The sequence below is a fragment of the Molossus molossus genome, unplaced genomic scaffold, assembly GCF_014108415.1.
Source record: "Molossus molossus isolate mMolMol1 unplaced genomic scaffold, mMolMol1.p scaffold_m16_p_13, whole genome shotgun sequence".
Lineage (NCBI taxonomy): Eukaryota > Metazoa > Chordata > Mammalia > Chiroptera > Molossidae > Molossus > Molossus molossus.
The window spans coordinates 26,607,809-26,628,739 of NW_023425348.1; the positions used below are offsets into that span (position 1 = coordinate 26,607,809).

Here is a 20,931-nt window from a genome sequence, read left to right on the forward strand (position 1 = left end):
GGAAGAATAGCCACGATCTTTTGCTGAAGGTCACATGACTAGAATGTGGCAAAGCATGGATTCAATTGCCATTCTTTCGACACCAAGTCCAGTTTTTCCATCAGACTAGCTGCTGGAGAGGCGAAAACAGTGCCGAGGGAAAGGTTTGCTTTACTGAACACATCACGATTCAGAACTGACTTTTCACACATGCATACAGAGCGGGTGTGTCAGTGACTGAGTTCCTGGAGGGAGGGAACGCGTAAAGGCAACAGCATCGTTGATTCACTTCACCATTAAAAGAAAAATAAGAGGCTGTGGGGGAGGCGATAGGGAAGGAATAGCAATTAGAGAATCATTATCCCTATCCAGAGTGGTAATAGCCCTTCCAGAATCTCCCACACAAAGGACAAAAGGCCATTTGTAATGGACAAGCAGAGCCAGACTTCGCCAGGGGTCCCCCTCTGGAGCCACCCCACCCCTGCGAGGGCAGGAAGGAAAGCCTGCGGCCCCGGAGCCAGGCTGGGGAGGGCGGCCTTGCCGCCGGCCACCACACAGGGCAGTCTCAGCCCGGGAAGTCTCGCTCAGTCCTCAGAGCCACCACTTTGAAGCAGGCCTCGTGGCCCCAGTGTGCTGATGGGAGGACTCGAGTGACAAGAAGGTGCAGCACGGCAGTGACAGAGGGGAAGCAGAGGAGAACGCCGAGGGGAAAGCTTTACACCACCCAGGACCAGGCTCTACCCGGGCGCCTGCTCTCGGCAGCCAATCCGAGCAGGTCCGGGCCAGGGGCTTGGACTCCCCTCATGATGCCCATCACCACAGTGACTTCCACCTTTTCAACCCTTTACCTCAGGTGCTGTAAGATGCCCTGTGTCACTCCAGTTACTGCAGAGGTTTCTCCACCCACAAGACTGATCGTCTTCCTTGGTCAGCAGCGAGTCTCAGGTCCCCAGAGACATTGTGTAACCCACTGTCCTGAGGCCCATCTTACCTCATAAGTCCTAGTAGGAGACAGGCAGAGCCCCTGCCACACAGCTGACTGTGGGCATGTCCAGACACCAGAATCTCACTCCACAGTTCTGATTTTACTGCTGAGAGAAAAGAGAAGTTCCCCTTGTCAGCGCTGGATGAGGAACAGCGCTAAGCCTTCCTGGTAGCTAAGTCCCCCAGCCCCTCTAGTCCAGGCAGGCCTCCCGGAGTCTCCTTCCTTCTCTACAGTGTCCCAGAGACTCGGCCCATCTTCCTCACCTCTTTATGGCTGCACCCCTCTTATTCTTCTGCCTCCAAGGTAAAATCTCTCCACCTCCCTACTGCCTTGCTGCTCCAAGAAGAAAACAAAGGCTTCACTCCTTAATGCTGCAGAAAATCAGTAGGAGGCAACACACACACACACACACACACACACACACATTTTATTACCTGACAAAGTTCCAGCTCCCTTCCCAGATGGTAATCATAGGTCCCCTTTGGATTTCCCCCCCCTCTATTTTATTCTCCTAAGGGTGTTCAGCTAAAAATCCTCCTTATTCAGACCTAGACTTTTCAAAAGCCATGCAGAACTCACAGTCCCAGCTGGCCTGTAAAGAGGTAATCAAGATAAAATGACAATTACTGCTAATTGAGCCCTGAGTGTAGGACGAGCACCGTTAAAAGGCAGTTTAATGCATTAGATACTACGGTCCCTGCTGCAGTCTGTGGACAGAGGATCCCATCTGACAGATGAGGAATCTGAGGCTCTGAGACAATCAACTTGCTCAAGCTCCCATCATGTGTAGTGAGCGACAGAGCTAGGCTTCGCACCTGCTTGGTGTCAAACCTACGCCTTTTAACCACAACTATCTCAGAGGCACAAATGAAATCCGGGACTTATGGTAGTGGCAGGGATCCAGAATTCATCGCTTTCAGCACTGTTTTTGGAACTCTATCAGAAACATAATAATGTTTTGCAAAATTGACTTTTCCCCAGAGCTCCAATGACTATTTTATTTTATTTGTTTAGAGCGTCAAGTGGTAGCGCCCAACAGTCAAACAGAGGGACAGGAGGAAGCATGGTCCAGAGGCCCGCAAAGGACCCTCAGCCACTGAAGCCTTAGCCAGACGGTGTTGTGTGGGGGCGGTCCTCGGCCTCGGAGTCTGGAGCTCTTCGCTCTGTGCTCACCGAGGGTGCCCCTTGACCCAGGCCTGGGCAGTCACTTTTGGAATCTCCTGCTCCTAAGGACAACCACCACGACCACGCCTGCCAGTTGGGTTGTGATTCAGGGCAGACCCTCCAGGCGCTCAGCTCCTGGCTGCCGGGCGCCCTGGGCTCCACGTGGTCCACCACAGTCCGGTCCTCCCCGCGTTTCCACAGCTCGTAGCGCTCGGGCTGCAGGATGCGCACGAAGGCGTCCATGGAGAAGCTCACCCTGGCCTCCCCGCAGCTGCACTGAGAGGCCACTTTGCCATAGTCGATCCATCGCGGGGTGGCAAAATTGATGGCCTCCGCACAGTTGAAGCCATGGTTGAAGCCAGCGTGGTAGCCATAGGGAAACGTCACCACGAACTCTCCAGCCTCCTGAGTGATCCGACCGAAGGGGATCCCATTGTCCTTGAGGACAGTGGGCGAGATGAAGGCCACCTTGTGCCGCAGGAAGGCCTCACAGCCCCGAGAACTGCCCGGGAAAAGCTCCTTGGCCAGACGTTCCAGGCGCTGGCCGTGTTCTGGGGGCACCGCGTACCAAGATTTGGGCTCCCCAAAGTGCAGGTAGTTGATGCTGTAAAGGTCCATGTCTCCCGTGTGCCAAGCGAAGGTGGTCTTCCACATGCCGAAGTACAGGTAGGGTGTGTTGACGCCTTCGATGACAACTCCACACTCCTGCTCCAGCAGGTCCTGAATGGTTCCCAGGGTTGAGCGTTTTTATCATACACGGAATCATTGGTTTTTAATGACATAATTGTTTGTATGCATCAAGATTTCTTCAAATATTTCCTTTCCAAATCTTCAAAATCCTAGATGTCTGGATCTGATACTTTTAGTCTTTCCCAAACTGGCGAGACTGCTCGATCTTCGGTGATTTTTCTTGTCCTGTGTATAGTAAAGACACCTTCCCTCCCCCTCGCCACCTGCTGGACTGGAGTGGCTATTACAATGCTGTCAGACACCCTGGTTTTGTGTTTCTTAGCCAGGCCTGCTCTGTACTGTCTGTGGATTCCATGTAAGCAATATATATATATATATATTTTTTTTTTTTTTTACTTGGAGGGTGTGTTCATTTTTTATTTTATTTTATTTTTTTATCTTTTTATTTATTTTATTTTTTATTTTTTATCTTTATTGTTGAATGTATTAGATGTTCTTCATTTTTCCCCCCATTGACCCCTTCCTCCCCACTCCCACCCTCCTCTTGCCTTTTCCCATGCTGTTGTCTGTGTCCATTGGTTACATATAAGTTTTTTGGTTTATTTCTTCCCACCCCAACCCCCTTCCCTTTGAGGTTTGTCAGTCTAGCAACCAATTTGTACTTCTTAATCCCTTCACCTTTTTCACCCATTCCCCCAACCCCCCTCCCAACTGGCAACCAACAAAATGTTCTCTGTATCTATGAGAATGTTTCTGTTCTGCCTGTTCATTTTGTTTGTAGATTCCATTGTCGATAGATATGTATTCATTGCCATTTTGTTTGTTCATATATTTTATCTTTTTCTTCAAAAAGACCCTTCATCATTTCATATAATAACGATTTGGTGGTGATGAACTCCTTTAACTTTTCTTGTCTGGGAAAGTCTTTATATGGCCATCGATTCTAAATGACAGCTTTGCAGGATAGAGTAATCTTGGTTGTAGGTTCTTGGTTTTCATCACTCTGAATATTTCTTGCCACTCCCTTCTGGCCTGCAAAGTTTCTTTTGAGAAATCAGCTGACAATCTTATGGGAACTCCCTTGTAGATAATTATCGGCTTTTCTCTTGCTGTTTTTAAGATTCTCTTTTTGTCTTGAACCTTTTGCATTTTGATGATGATGTGTCTTGGTGTGGGCCTTTTGGAGTTCATCTTGTTTGAGACTCTCTGTGCTTCCTCAACTTGTATGTCTGTTTCCTTCACCAAGTTAGGGAATTTTTCTGCCATTATTGTTTCAAATAGGTTTTCGATTTCTTGTTCCCTCTTTTCTCCTTCTGGCACCCCCAAGATGCGAATGTTGGCATGCTTGAAGTTGTCCCAGAGGTTCCTTACACTCTCCTCATTTTTTTTTGGATTCTTTTTTCTTTTCTGATTGGGTGTTTTTTGCTTCCTTATATTCCAAATTGATGGTTTGCTTCTTGGCTTTACCTATTCTACTATTGAATCTGTCTAAATTATTCTTTATTTCAGTTAGTGCCTCCTTCATTTCTGACTGGTCTTTTTTTTATGCTCTTGAGGCCCTCACTAAGTTCGCTGAGGTTCTCACTAAGTTCATTGAGCATCCTTATAAGCAGTATTTTGAACTCAGCATCTGTTAGGTTGCTTATCTCCATTTTGCTTAGTTCTTTTCCTGGGGTTTTGTTCTGTTCTTTCATTTGGGACCTGTTTCTTTGTCTCCTCATTTTGGCCACCTCCCTGTGTTTGTTTCTATGTAAACTTAATGAGTGGTATGGGACCAGATGCTGCTTGTTTGAAAGAATTTAGGAAAACCTGAAGCAGGATCCAAGACCAGCCAATCCTATGGTTAAGCAACTGGCAACAGCTTGGGTGGGCCTGAAGGTTGGGTGGGGTGGGGCCTCAGGGACTCACCAGGGTGGGGCTACCAGTGTGAGCCAGGTTGCTGGAGTCCCAGATATGGCAACTGTCTGCCGCCCCAGGGAAGGGCTCACCAAAGTAACAAAGGCCTCTGGCAGCATGTTTGTCCTGGAGAAAGCCCCCTCTCCAGCCCTGGCTCCAGTGCCAAACAGCTCAGTTCTTCCCTGTATGTCTCTGATGCCCCTCGAGCTGCCTCCCCTCCAAGCTTAGAGGGAGAGAGTCCGATAAGTCCGAGCGGGCCCTTTAAGGAGCTGCCTGGGGTTCCAGCAGCCTCAGCCTCCCTGAGCCTCAGTTCCCGCTGGTTTTTCCAGCCAGAAGTGATGGGGATTCTCTTCCTGGCACTGGAACCCTGAGCATGGTGCCTGGTGTGGGACGGGGACCCCTCAGTCCTCAGGGAGGACATTCCTAGCCGAGGTGTCCTCGTGATTTTTATCTGCCATACGTGGGTGTGGGACCAGCCCTTCCGCCTCCGCCCTCCTACCAGTCTCGATGTGGCTGCTGCTTTAATTCTGTAGTTGTAGGACTTCGGTTCGGCTCTATTTCAGGCGGTTTTGAGTGATGGTTGTTCAGTAGTTTAGGTGTAACTTTGATGTGGTTGTGGGAGGACGCGATACCGCGTTTACCTACCCGCCATCTTGACCGGAAGTCCAGCAATATATTTTTGAAATATTTCATTTTTTTCCACAACTGGACGAATGTCATTATTTTATTTTATTTTATTTTATTATTTATTTAATCCTCAACCAAAGATATTTTTCCATTCATCTTCAGATAGAGTGGGAGGAAGAAAGAGAGAGAGAAACGTGGATGTGAGAGAGACACATCCATTGGTTGCCTCCTGCACGACCCGGAGCAAGTGCGGGGACTGAATCGCAACTGAGGTACATGCTCCTGACCAGAATCGAACCCGCGAGTCTTTGGTCCAAGAGCCAATGCTCTAACCACTAAGCCAAAGTGTTCAGGCCAAATATCATTATTTTAAATCTGATTCTAGATGCCATATTCCTCAGATGTGGTTTTAAGTTAATAAATATGGAACTCCCAAACCCCAAGGTCTGTTCTGAATACAGCAGAGGTTGCTAAAGAACTGCATGAAGCTGCTGTATTAACCACTACTACAACAAAAATCTTGTGTATGTCACACACCATCAACAATTCTACAATTATAAAAATATCTCCCAGCTTGCTAATCCCTTCAGAAACTAAATCCAAGATTCAGCAGTTTCTTGCACAAAAGAAATGGAATATTTTTTGACAGTTCAATAAAAATATTAGTATGACAGATATGATTGAAAAAATAATTTATTTTTTATTTTTTTTTATCCTCACCCGAGGACATTTTTCCATTTTTTGTTCAGGTAGAGTGGGAGGGAGAGAGAGGAACAGAGAGAGAGAGGGAAACATCGATGTGAAAGGGACACATCGAGTGGCTGCCACCCGCACAACCGACCAGGGCCGGGGACAAACTGCAACCGAGGTACGCGCCCTTAGCGGGAACCGAACCCGGGTCTCTCAGGACCGCAGGCCAATGCTCTAACCGCTGAACCAAACCGGCCAGGGCTGAAAAAATAATTTGATTGGAAAAAATAATTTTATTCAATCAGCTCCACTATAATTCCATTGTCAGCAGATTAATGACATGCTCCAAAATGTTCTTTTCCACTGCTAGTAAACTTCGGTTTATCATCTCACTAAAGTAAACTATTTTCGGTGAAACCTGAATATGAAAAGACACAAAATCCCATACATGCCTCAATAAACTGAAAATTTGATCAAGTAAAATAAAATTATCATCACCAAAACAAAGTAAAGATTTAAACATTTTAAACTCCACTTTATCTGCAAATAGTCTTGCCTTACTCTCCTTTGAGCATTTTTAAATACAAGAACAAGGATGAAAGAAAAAACAGGCAATTGTCCAATAATACAAAATCTCAATTCACATGAACATTTTCCAAGATCCAAAAATATGCTTTCCCTTTTGGACTCAACCTCAGAATATAGGTTGATGGTCTGGCTCTATGTGTTCCATCAAAAATTGAATTCAGCTCTGGCCAGTTTGGCTCAGTGGTTGGAGTGTCGGCCTACGGACCAGAGAGTTCCAGGTTCGGTTCCTGCTAGGGACATGTACCAAAAAAAAAAAAAAAAAAAAAAATTGAATTCACTCAGCACCATCCCTATCCAATCTGTCAATATCTTCCAAAACCATTTATGTCCAACTCTGGTCTATGCCTTCCATTTCCTATAAAATGAAAAGATTCTGCCTTAATAAAAATTTTTCTTTAAAATTTTCAACATAGCAACATAGCAAAACTAGCTGAATATATAAGTGTATATATATTCATTTCTAATTAAATAAATAAATGTATTTATTTATTTCTTGGTACATGCCCCTAGTGGGAACCGGACCCAGGACTCTGTGGTCCGCAGGCCGGTGCTCCAACCGTTGAGCCAAACCGGCCAGGGGCCTTCTCCTAAGCTAAAATCCTGATTTCAAATGAGACACTTCCACCCACTAACAGTGTTTCTCACCTGGAGCCATCCTGAAAGGGAATGGGCTGGTAGGCCAATAATAGTTTAATTCAGTCGGCCATATCTTAGTCCAATCCCATGGCTCCTCATTGTAATTCAAGATAGAACTGAATTTAAAAGTAAAAGCCACAAGCTTGGCCAGTGTGGCTCAGTGGTTGAGCGTCAATCCATGCACCAAGAGGTGGCTGGTTCAATCCCTGGTCAGGGCACATGCCCAGGTTGTGGGCCTGATTCCCAGTGGGGGACATGCAAGGGGCAGCCAATTGATGTTCTCTCTCATTGATGTTTCTATCTCACTCTCCTTCTTCCTAAAATAAATAAAGAAAAAAAATTAAATTAAATAAAAAGCCACAAAAAGGTTGAAAGGTGAGGATCCAGAGATGCTTTTAGTCAGAAAAGAGAAAGATGAGAAACTCCAGCTAGATAATTTCACTTAATAATGTATTCAAGTAAATAAGAATTGAGTGACTTCAATGCTTAAGTAAGGTATTGAGATAGATTCGATGGAGAATACAAAAAAAAAAAAAAAATCAAGATTTACACTTTCTTGGAAAAAAATGTTAATTTCCATGGGGAAGATAAGTACAGAATTAGCATTCACTGGTAAATTGGATTTGAATACTGACCTCAATATTTACTAACTGGTAACAGTAGTTAACCTCCTTATCCATGGGGGAGCTAAGGCCCCCAGTGGATGCTCCAAACCATAAATAGATATACTTTGTATTTTCTAGACATACCTATAATAAAGTTTATTTATAAATTAGGCACAGTAAGAGGTTAACCACAATAACTAATAATAAAATAGACCAGTTATAACAATATGAGTAAAATAAAGGCTACTGGAACACAAACGCTGCGACACTGTGGCAGTTGATCTGATAACCCAGCCGGCTACGAAGTGACTAAGGGGCTGGAACAGCTACAAAGAGATGATTCACATCCCATGTGGGACAAGAGGGGGCAGTGCAAGATTTCAGCGTGCTTCTCAGAATGGAGCGCAATTGAAAACTTACGAATAGTTTATTTCTGGAATTTTCCATTTAATATTTTCGGACCATGGTTGACTGAGGGTAACTGAGACCATGGGAACCAAAACTGAGGATAAAGGGGGATTATTATAATGGTTTCTTTGACCATATAATGAGAACAGTAATACTCTCTACCTCATCGGGTTCTTTTGTGTATTAAACGAACTGGTGATTGCGTACAGTTCCTGGCATATTGTCAGTAATGTGTTACAGATCGAGCGTTATAGGAGTTCAGAGGAGAGAGGTCTGGGATAAGTCGGGAACCTTCATTGGGAATTTGGTGCCTGCCTATATTGAGAGGAATGATATAATGGAAATCCTGGGAAAAGTAGAAAGTTTGAAATAGTGACTGCCTGTGGGTGGCCATTGATATAAATAAGAAACATGTGAAAGATCTCAAGAGAGTTTTCCTACATTGTTAGGAAGCTCATCTCCTCCCAACTTTACCCACCCCAATGAGTCACCCTTGTAATCTCAGTTTCTGAAATGCTGATTTTAAGAATCCTTAACTGACAATCCTTCTGTATACCTCACAATTTTTAACCTAATTGAGACTTTCCAAATGTTTGGCCCTCTTTGGTTCTTTTCTCTTCTTTCTTTTTTTTTTTTTTTTTTTACTCATTTTAGGTGTTTAAAAAGGTTCTGATTGAGTTCTGCTTTATCCCCACCCAGCCCCTCTCCCCCTTCTTGCTTTTGGAGGATTAATGTCTGCAGAAATGCTCTTGACTATGTCCCAAGAAGTAAAATCCGAGCAGCACAGAGCCCTGTAAGGCTGCAGAGTAAAAGAAAAAAATATAAGTATAACTAGTCTCTTCCTTTGGTTTCTGGGTATTTGATCTCATCAACCAAAAAAAATTTTCTTTGTCCCTTCCCTTTTATCGATTACAACTCTAATACTCTGCATTGGAAACTATGAACAGAACCCAACTGTAGATATACTTTGTATTTTTCTACAAGTACCCGTCAACGTAAGAAGCATTCAACATGTAAAAAATATTTGTGAGTTTATTTGAGCCACACTGATCATTGCTGGGACAAAAAATCTCAGTGGATGGAGATAATGCTCCAGAAAATGACACTTTTGCATGTTATTTTATACATTAGAATAAAAAGAGGAGAGGTAAGTGTGTTACATGAAATTCATTGGTGATAGATTAGGGAAGCAGGAGATAGCAAAGTGGGGAACCTCTGGGATTGAATAAAAGGTAAAATGATAGACACATGCTTCTTTTACACAGGAGGTACAGGACAGTTAACATTCAACAGTTAACATGATAATAACAATGAGGGTATTTTTTGTCTCCAACCTGGGGTTTTGGTTGTGCCCTGAGGGGTCTGAAAAGGGGGAAGTTACCTTGACATACCAAAGATAAGTTATTCTAGATGCAAAAAGACAATAGTCTCAAGGTGAACGTTGACCTTTGTCAGGGAAGATTCTAGCTTCCATCATGACTGCCTGCCATAAACTGCTATTAGATGTTGTTGTTGTTGTTTTTTTTGCATTCATCTCCAGATAATGCAGAGGGAAAAAGGGAGGAAGAGAGAGAGAAACATGGACGTGAGAGAGACACATCGAGTGGTTGCCACCCACACGACCCCAACTGGAGCTGGGGACAAACTACAACCGAGGTACATGCCCTTAGCCGGAACCGAACCCTGGACTCTCTGGTCCGCCGGCTGACACTCTACCGTTGAGCCAAACCGGCCAGGCGCTATTAGATGTTTTTATTTTTTAAATATATTTTTATTTATTTATTTATTTTAGAGAGTCAGGGAGAGAGAGAGAGAAACATCAATGTGAGAAAGAAACATCGATCTGCTTCTTCCTGCACACCCCACACTGGGTATCGAGTCCTAAACACAGGCATGCGCCCTGACTGGGAATCGAACAGTACTTCTCAGTCCATGAGACAATGCTCAATCCACCAAGCCACACCGGCCAGGCATAAACTGCTTTTAGTTTAAAAAGGTTTAATTTCAGACCATCCTTTGTGGTTGTTTTAGCTCTTTGAGTTTGCAAGGCCACCATGCAGGCCTCCCCTGAACTTGTCAGGTTAGCATGTGGCCCCTTTCCATCCACATACCTATAATAATGCTTATTTATGAAGTAGGCTCAGTAAAAGATTAACAACAGTAACTAAAAATAGCTAATAGTAACTATAATAACTAATGATAACTATTTTAATTACTAGCGGAAATGTCTCAAATATTTCACTAAAGTAAATTGCTGGCTTTGGGGTTAAAATAGCTAACTATATAAACAGAGAAAATATTTTCAAGAAGTAAGCATTGGTTCCTATGTGGGAGTGTATTTAAAACAAGGCTGCTGCTCTGGCCAGTTTGGCTCAGCGGTTGGAGCATCGGCCTGCGGTACAGAGAGACCCGGGTTCGGTTCCCGCTAAGGGCATGTACCTCGGTTGCAGTTTGTCCCCGGCCATGGTTGGTCGTGCGGGTGGCAGCCACTCGATGTGTTCCTTTCACATCGATGTTTCTCACTCTCTCTGTCTTTCTCTCTCTCCCTCCCACTCTATCTGAACAAAAAATGGAAAAAAATGTCCTCGGGTGAGGATAAGACAAAAAAACAAACAAACAAAAAAACAAACAAGACTGCTGAGTTTTGTCAAATACATATTGACGTCTATGGAAATGATCATATAACTGTTCTTCTTGGATCTACTAATATAAGTTATATTACTGATTTCCTATTGTAAACTATCATTTGCTTTCCTGAAAAAAAACACAATTGGTTATTATATTATTCTTAGAATATAGTTAGATGGTCCTAGTTATTCATAAATAACTCTATTATTTTTTAATTATGCAATTTGTCCGTTTTTTCTATCAACAGTCTGCTTACTTTAAAACTTTGAATTGTTTTCTTTTTCTATGCCAAATAAATTTGGAAATACCTGCTTTTGAAGGTTTCACACATTTTCTTGTGGAATTATCTGGTGCTAGTGGTTTTGGAAGGAGCAGTTCTTTGATGTCTTTCTTTATTTCTTACATAGAAATTTATGTCTTAGATTTTCTAGCTCTTCTGAAATCAGTTTTAGTTCATTTATCCCAGAAAAATATTTATATTACCTGAGTTTTTTGTTGATTTACTGGTTGTATTATTTTAAAGTTTGTCTAACTCATTAATTTCTGCAAATGTCTTTACTAATTTCTTCCTGCCACTTTTTTATCAGTTTATTTTTTCCTAATTTTATGAGATAGAACTTAATCCAGTTAATTTCATTATTTCAATTTTATTGTTAAAAATACTTAACACTGGAAATTTTCTGCAGTCCTAATTTAACTGAATCTCTTATATTGCTATGTATATTTCATTCATTGTTAAATCTGAAAACACTTCAAAGATGCTTATTGTGTTAGACATACACTTAAGTGCTTCACAAATATTACCTCCTGGAACTGTCATCCAATTGAATGAGGGAGGTTCAGTTACCACACTCATTTTACAGTTGAGGTAACTGAGTCACCATGATCTTAAGGAATTTGCCAAGGTCACACAAATTGGTAAAAGTGAAACTGGAATTCAAAACCAGGCAATGTTTCCAGAGCTCACGGGAGTTTACAAGAATTCTGGTTCCCTACTTTCCGGGGATTAGAGGCACTTCCGTTCCTGTAATCTACACATCATTCAATTGCAAAGTTGGAACTTTCCAGAAAGAAGAGCCTCTGTATTTTCTGATTTTTAACATTAATGTCTACTTTTATTGCATGAAAATGAAGAAATTTGACTTTTTTTCTTACTTTGGAACGTATTGATGTTTTCTTTTTACCCTAACACACTGCCAATTTTGTGATTGATCCATTGGCACTCTACGAAAGAGAGTACTCCGTTACCAGGTACCTGAATTCTACTTTATTATTAAGGCAGTTTAAATTTTCTGTATCCTTAAGCTTGTCTGTTTTGTTGTTTTGTTTTGTTTTTTGTCTGGCACTGCACGAGGTCAAAGGGAGTTCTGAACACCCAATTCCAATGTGTGGGCGAGGTTTTTCTTCACTTCAACACTGACAATGCTCAGGACACCAGCAGATTGTCCTCCAGTTCAACTCAATTCTGATACTATCTAGCTGGAGATAGCATCAGATCTCACAGGTAAAGGGCTCACTCCTATAAGACTGCCACCCTCACCTCCCAACCCCTTTCAGATGCCAGTCACAAGCCCAAGTACTTCGGACCCACTGGCTATAGATCAGAGGTTCCCTCGGCCTACTCCTTGGGTTTGATTAGTTTGCTAGAGCATCTCACAGAATTCAGAAAACATTTTACTTCCTACATTGCCGGTTTGTTATAAAAGGGGATAACTCAGGAACAGCCAGATGTAAGGAATGTATGGAGCAAGATATGGGGCAAGGGCGCGGAGCATCCATGCCCTCCACAGGAGACCACTCCTAACACTGTCATGTGCTCACTAACCTGGAAGCTCTCCCATCCCTGTTCTTTTCTGTTTTTAGGGAGGTTTTGTTACATAATCACAACTGATGAAATCACTGGCCATTGGCATTGATTCCATTTCCAGCCCAAGGCTGGTTTCTCAAATGACTAGCTCCCATCCTAAGGCTACTGAGGGGCATTCCAAAAGCCACCTCATTAACATAACAAAAGACACCTTTATAGCTCTCACCTCTTAGGAAATTTTAAGGGTTTTAGGATCTCTGTGCCAGAAACAGGGATGAAAAACAAATATATATTTATTGTAAATCACAATATAACATAAATTATACTATATTGATATGTTTCTTTTGACTTGTTTTACGTTCTGTAATTTATACTTTATCAGTTACATGGATATCCATGAGTACATATTTTCATGGTGAAACATCCTTTCTATGGACCTTTGAGCCTCAATTCTAATTTGTCAGATATTTAGATCCATAATTCCTGCTTGCTGTTTGTATTAGCTTTGTAAAATTTTGTCTGTCGTTTTATTTATTTTTCTTGTTTTTAATCCTCACCAGAGGATATTTTTCCCATTGACTTTTATTTTATTTTTTTAGAGAGAGTGAAAGGAAGGGAGGGAGGGGCAGAGCGAGAGAGAAACAGCAATGTGAGAGAGACACATGGATTGGTTACCTCCTGCGCCCACCCCTATCAGGGTCAGGCATGGAACCTGCAACCCAGGCATGTGCCTTTGACCGAGAATTGAACCCAAGACCCTAGGTATGCCAGCCGACACTCTAACCACTACGCCACACAGGACAGGACCCATTTACTTTTAACTTTTTGGAATCACTGTGTTTTAGATTGTTAAAAGATGAACTAAGGTGTACAAAAAATATAGAGCGATTCAAAGCAGGCAGCATTAAATCTAGCAGATGGCAAGGCGCTCCGAAGAGCCAAACAAAATGCAAGTCCTTTACAGGCAGAAGGGACAGAAACAGGAAGTAATACTAGGCTAACGTAAGTGGGTCGGTTATTGCAGGGTTATTTTCCTTTAGAGAATGCAGAGGTCCATCAGACAGATTACCTGACTAATGTTGATCAAGTGAGTCCTGACTGATTGGTTTGAGGTTCTATTTCTGGGAGGGTAAAAACCGTAATTAAATTAGATCTTGGTTTGCTGATGTGATGCCTGGCATAAGCCACTCCGTTTTGTCCCTGTTTTCCTGTTTTTAACAAGATAAACTTCCTTTACATAATTCTGATTTTTAAAAATTTCAGTTTAGGGATTTTACATTTCCTTGTGTTGCAGATACACACAGGGGATAACAACTTTTTTTTTTTTATCCTCACCCAAGGACATTTTTCCATTTTTTGTTCAGATAGAGTGGAAGGAAGAGAGAAACATTGAAGTGAAAGGGACACATTGAGTGGCTGCCACCACACAACCAACCAGGGCTGGGGACAAACTGCAACTGAGGTACGCACCCTTAGCAGGAACAGAACCTGGGTCTCTCTGGAACACAGGCCTACGCTCTAACCACTGAGCAAAACCGGCCAGGGCTGGGGATAGCAACTTTATTAAAACGTCAGTAAAATTGCAAAAATCCCTGAGGCAGTCCTGGCTGACACACCCACTGGGCAAAAGTTTTAGCATGAGCACAGCCAGTGTGGCACAGTGGACTGAGCGTCCTCCCATGAACGGAGAGGTCCTGGTTCCATTCCTGGTCGGGGCACATGCCCAGGTTATGGCTGGATCCCCAGTGGGGGCTGTGCAAGAGGCAGCCAATTGATGTTTATCTCTCACATTCATGTTTCTGTCTCTGGCTCCCTTCCTCTCTCTCTAATAAATAAAAAATAAGAAAATAGAATATCAATATAAACAAAGTTTCAGCATGAGCAGAGGCTGGGAGGTAGGGTGTGTCAGAGCTGCAGACCTGGGCTCAGCTGTGGCTGCAACAATGTCCAGTGGAAGCCCAGGTGAGTGACTCAGAGGCTCAGCCATGGCTTGGGGATGACAAGACTCAGCTAGGTTCTCAGCATCATCCAATGTTGCCCCAAACTACAGTGGAGGCTAGAGGCTCATAAACAAAAACAAACAAAGAATCTTTTACATCCACAGCTGAACATCAAATTTTGTAAGTAAGCTTTTATTGAACCAAAATGCTAGACAAAAGCAAGATCAGTCTTCGGTCATGGAATCTAAACCACGAGCAGCATGGTAGAGAAGACGGCATGCCCACTGTCCCAGAGTTTTGCAAGTGTTTTTATACATCAAGCAGGAGGAAGGGGGAGAAAGAGGTAGTCTGAACGAGATTTACACAAGCTATAGGCAACGGGGTGGGAGAAGGTGAGGTGAGGCCAGCTCGGATAGGGGCAGAATCCAAATGAAGAAATGTCGCTCCTGTAGATCGGCTGTGTGCCGTAGTCCAGAGAGTCATGGGTAAACCAGTGGGGCTCCTGGAGTGAGATGGTGAATGTTTTAAAATCATCTTCAGAACAAGTCACCTGGAAATTAATCCCAAGTTCCAAAGACATCCACAGGATGTGACCAGCTTAGTTAGCTGGTTCCCAACCACCGACAAATTAACCTCTCCAGCTTGCTCCTGCACCCTCTCTCTCTCCTCCTGCTGTAATTTAATTGAGAACATCTCAGAATTATTTCCTTATCAAGGTATACCATGGCAGGTAATATTAAAATAAGCAGTGTATCCCTGGACAGTTTGGCTTAGCGGTTAGAGCGTCACCAGTGGACAGATGAGTCACAAGTTCGATTCTGGACAAGGGCACATACCTCGGTTTTGGTTTGTCCCCAGCCCTGGTTGGGGTGGCACAGGAGGCAACCAGTCCATGTGTCCCTCTCACATCGACATTTCTCTCTCTCTCCCTCCCATGCTATCTGAACAAAAATGGAAAAATGTTCTCTGTGAGGATTAAAAAAAAAAACAAGCAGTGTCTGTGGCATCTAGGCCAAGACAGAGGCCCGTCCATGTTCGGGAGTGGGCTGAGAGTCCCTGAGAGGTACCACAGCATCGTATAGCAGCTGTCCTGATGGGGAGGTCCACTTCAGTGGCAACTAAGAGTCCTGATTGTCATAGCAGGGGAATCATCTGGCAGCTTCAGAAATGAGTCATTTCTAGGAGATAAATCATCTTTGCTGGGGTCAGGCCCAGCCTAGCCCAGATTGTGGCTGGGCTAGGAGGTCCTGTGGTTCCCATGGTCGAGGGTTAGATACAGGCATATTTGGCTAAATCTTCCTCAGCGATAGGCTCAAAGACTGAAGACCAACCGTTGGTGGTGAACATGTCCCAGGACTCGAGAGATGCAGCTACCTCCAGCTTTAGCCACATGAGGTCATGATGGTCCCTTCAGCTTTAGCCACATGAGGTCATGATGGTCCAAGAGGTTTCACAACCGCAATTGGGGCCGGGAGCACAGACGCGTAAGAGTGATCCATTCTTACAACCTCAGCAAAAGTCGCAGGGGCCTTGCCGTTTTCAGCAGCGTCTGTGGGAGCCCGGATAACACTGGGAGGGGTGAGTGGGACAATGTCCGGGAAATAGGCTGGAATACAGTCCAGAGAGAGCAGGCACGGGCCAGGGTGCATCGGTTCATCGGGATCCAGTGGGGGCCCCAAGGGTTGAAGATCAGGGGCACGACAGCACCCGGAAGCACTCGCAGGACACAGGGACACAGGGCTCAGAGGTGCAGGGTTGTCCAAGGAGAGTTTATCCACAGGCACAGGCTGGGCCTCAGGATCCAGAGCTGTGCGCTCAGTGCCCACTGAGCGGCGCCTCTTAGCTCGGGCCTGAACAATGGACTCTTGAGGCCCTTGTTCCCGAGGACGAGGACGGCGACCACGACCACGACCACCTCTGCCTCTTGGCTGGAGATTCCGGGCAGCTGGACCTGTGGTTGGCGGCGAGGATGAGCTGGGCTTTGAGGAGCAACAGGCCTGCGCAGCTCCGGACTGGGCGGCAGAGGCAGGAACCTGGTCTCCTGAGGGGCGCAGGGACGCCTGGCGAGGAGGGGCGCGGCGGCGGGGCCCACTGGCAGCGCCCACCGACCTGGGGGTGCGCAGGGCCCGACGGGGCTGGAGGTGCCTCAGGCCCAGCGCGCACCTCCCTGCAGCCAGGCCCTCCCTCCAGGCGCTCAGCTCCTGGCTGCCGGGCGCCCTGGGCTCCACGTGGTCCACCACGGTCCGGTCCTCCCCGCGTTTCCACAGCTCGTAGCGCTCGGGCTGCAGGATGCGCACGAAGGCGTCCATGGAGAAGCTCACCCTGGCCTCCCCGCAGCTGCACTGAGAGGCCACTTTGCCATAGTCGATCCATCGCGGGGTGGCAAAATTGATGGCCTCCGCACAGTTGAAGCCATGGTTGAAGCCAGCGTGGTAGCCATAGGGAAACGTCACCATGAACTCTCCAGCCTCCTGAGTGATCTGGCCGAAGGGGATCCCATTGTCCTTGAGGACAGTGGGCGAGATGAGGGCCACCTTGTGCCGCAGGAAGGCCTCACAGCCCCGAGAACTGCCCGGGAAAAGCTCCTTGGCCAGACGTTCCAGGCGCTGGCCGTGTTCTGGGGGCACCGCGTACCAAGATTTGGGCTCCCCAAAGTGCAGGTAGTTGATGCTGTAAAGGTCCATGTCTTCCGTGTGCCAAGCGAAGGTGGTCTTCCACATGCCAAAGTACAGGTAGGGTGTGTTGACGCCTTCGATGACAACTCCACACTCCTGCTCCAGCAGGTCCAGAATGGTTCCCAGGTGGCCGAGGTTCCATTGTGTAGTGTTTGCATCAAATAAGGAGCCAGTGATGTCAGCGCCGTAGATGGGTGAATCGTAGAGGCGTGTTTTCCAGTACTTCCGCTCCAGGTCCTCAAAATCCGAGTGTGGTGGGGTACAGTATTTCCAACTGTTTGCCAAGTGGCGATACTCCCCCACTGTCATGGCCCTCTTCTTTTTGTGGTACTGAGTGAACACACCTGCTCGCCCAGAGACCACCTGCTGGAGGGGAGTGGCTATTAAGATGTCACTGATATCATCATAGGTCTGTCTGGCTTTCCATTCCTTGGGTGGGATTATCTTAGCCACGCCAGCTCGGTGGGCACCTTGGGATTCCATGTAACCAATATATGTGTTGAAATCCTTCAGTTCTTCCATGGTTGGGCGGAAGGTCATGATTGTCTCACTTGGGTTCTGGGTACGACTGTGTTTAGACTCCATGGCTACAATATAAGCAGTGGACTCCCAGGTTCTTAGGTATGTTTTGGGTACCTGAGAATGATGGGAGTAATGTCTTCTCTATTCTTTATTTTTTAAAACGTTTTGGTGTGTCTAGGAGACAGTAACTCAGAACCGAGCGTTTAAACAAATGAGCCTCTTCCAGGCTTGTGGACTCATCAGTGGGACTCCACTCTGGTTGGCTTTTTGTGTCTGAAGGAGGTGGAGTAGTCTTCAGCGGAGCAGAGACCTTGGGCCCTCGGGGCTCAGGCTGCAGCTCTGTGAGCTTCCTCAGTGGGGCGTGGGTAGCTCTGAGGCTTCTCCTGGTTGACAGGCTGAGTGCCTGGACGGCTCCTCACCCCACTGTCTGGGAAGTCTCTGCAAGGAAGCTGAAAAGCTAAACTGGAAAAAACAAAAAACCAGAAAATTTGAAAATAATTACCAAAAAAAAACCACCTAATAGAAATGTTGACCCAAACCAAAGCCTGATTCTTAGAAAAGACTATTAGAAGTGAAAAGACATAAGCATGAGGAGAAAAGACAAGAGTACAAGTAACCAGCCCTGGCCAGTTTGGCTCAGCGGTTTGAGCGTCGGCCTGCGGTCCGGAGAGACCCGGGTTCAGTTCCCGCTAAGGGCACGTACTTCGGTTGCAGTTTGTCCCCGGCCCTGGTTGGTCATGCGGGTGGCAGCCACTCGATGTGTCCCTTCACGTTGATGTTTCTCTCTCTCTCTCCCTCCCACTCTATCTGTACAAAAAATGGAAAAATATCCTCGGGTGAGGATAAAAAAAAAAGAGTACAAGTAACCATACTCCTAATGATAAAGTAGGGGACACAGCCAAAAATCCAGCAGGAAAATTTTTTATTTTCATTTTTTATGTATTTATTTATTTATTTGTACAGAGGCATAGAAACATGGATGTGAGAGAGAAACATCAGTCTACTGCGTCCCACACACTCCCTATCAGGGATCGAGCTCACAATCCACACATGTGCCCTGACTAGGGATCGAACAGGGGCCTCTCACTCCATGGGACCACATCAATCTACTGAGCCACACCAGCCAGGAAGCAGGGAAATTTTTTAAATTATAATCTTATGAATACTTTGGTGCTAATAGTTTTGAAAACTAAAATGGATCACTTTTACAAAAGTGCAAATACCCCCAAATGGTTGAAGAACAAAGTAAAATACTGATATATATCTATAAACTAAATAAAAATATAACAGTGGTTTAAATATGAGAAGCTCGTGGGCTCAGCTATGGCTGCAGCAATGTCCAGTGGAAATCCACATCAGTGACTCAGAGGATCAGACACGATTTGGGGGTTAAGGGGCTCAGCTAGGTTCTCAGCATCATCCATAAAAAATTACATCCTTCTGGAAATGCATTGTGACTCTTTCCTCATCAGACTTTTCAGTTTACTTCATGAGGCTAAATGCAAAACCTGGAAGCCAAACCAAAAAGGGCAACACTAGAGAAGTACTCTGTAGGGCCAACTTTATCTAGGGGCAAAGATGCAATTTTTTTTTATTTTTATTCTTCACGTGAGGATATTTTTCTACTTATATTCATATATAGTAGGAGGGAGGTTGAGAGAGAGACAGAAAGAAACATTGATGTGATAGAGCCACATGACCCGACCAGCGCCAGGGACAAACCGAAAGTGAGGTACGTGCTCTTGATCATAATCAAACCCAAGACTCATTGGTCCAAGGCCAACGCTCTAACCACTGAGCAAACCAGCCAGGGCAAGATGGAAAAACTTTAAATAAAACGTTATCACACCTTTTTATTTTTTCTTGTTAATCCTCACCGAAGGGTAGTTGCCCATTTATTTTTATAGGCTTTTTAATTGTTTTCTTTTTAAAGAGAGAGAGAGGATGGGAGAGAGAGATAGAAACATCAATGTGAGAGGAAAACATCAATAGGCTGCTTCCTACACACCTTCAACTGGGAAAGGAGACTGTAATCCGGGCATGCGACCTGACGGGTAATCAAACCCACATCTCTCAGTATGTGGGAGGACACTCAGTCCACTGAGTTACACTGGCTGGACTCCATTTAGTTTTAGATAAAGTGGAAGGGAGGAAGGGAGAGAGAGAGAGACAGAAACATTGAAGTAAGAGAGACACCTCAATTTGTTGCCTCCCACGTGACCCCAGCAGGGTTGGGGATCAAACCTGTAACTCAAGTACGTGCCCTTAAGCAGGAATTGAACTCTCCACCCTTCTGTCTAATGGCCAATGCTCCAACTGCTGAGTCGTACTGGCCAGGACTAAATTGTATAACATATTTACTGCAGCCGGGCAGTAAAAGAAAAAGACATCATGATTAATTATTGTAAGGATTCTTTTTAAAATCTAGCAGTGTTACCAAGTACCTTAACAGATAAAATGGAAAAATCATCATCTAATGCATGCTGAAAAATATGTGAAATAACTCAACATCGATTTCATTATTCTACGACATGTTGTAAAAAATCCAAAAGGAAAGAATGTCCAAATAGACAAAGATTGCTTATGTAAGCAACAAGCAGGCAAATAATACAGAAAGGAAATGTTTATACTCTTTACAGACATTATTTTTATTGGGTAAATAGTTGAAACAATCTAATTAATTAAAATATAATAATAAGTTTGCACTAATAGAGAGATATTTAGAAATAAAAGTGTCTAGCCCTGGCTGGTTTGGCTCAGCAGTAGAGCCTTAGCTGGTGGACCGATGAGACCCAGGTCCCTTTCCCGCCAAGGGCATGTACCTTGGTTGTGGTTTGTCCCAGACCCTGGTCTTGGTCGTGGGGGAGGCAACCAGTCAACGTGTGTCTCTCCTTTGACGTTTCTCTCTCTCTCCCTCCCTCCTACTCTGTCTAAAGATAAATGGAAAAATATCCTCAGGATGATGATAAAAAAAAGAAGATGAAGAAAGGAAGGCTTTTAAACACCAGTTAACAATCATTTATAAGATGAAAGAGCAGCAAAGTTTCCGTTCATAATGGAGAAGTCAAAAAATGAAATATATATAATATTT

General features: G+C 44.6%; 2 protein-coding genes across 2 annotated transcripts; both read right to left on the minus strand.

The window, feature by feature from the left end:
- Positions 1 to 2,068: 2,068 nt before the first annotated feature.
- Positions 2,069 to 16,035, minus strand: LOC118627839 (lysine-specific demethylase 4D-like). Its single transcript, XM_036258283.1, is given in 4 exon segments — positions 2,069 to 2,865; positions 2,868 to 3,109; positions 8,281 to 8,362; positions 15,921 to 16,035. Coding segments are annotated over 4 exon segments (1,236 nt in total).
- Positions 16,036 to 16,073: 38 nt separating this feature from the next.
- Positions 16,074 to 17,906, minus strand: LOC118627840 (lysine-specific demethylase 4D-like). The gene has a single exon (XM_036258285.1). It carries the CDS (start codon positions 17,901 to 17,903, stop codon positions 16,074 to 16,076), a length of 1,830 nt encoding a protein of 609 aa, XP_036114178.1. The 5' UTR covers positions 17,904 to 17,906.
- Positions 17,907 to 20,931: the final 3,025 nt, after the last annotated feature.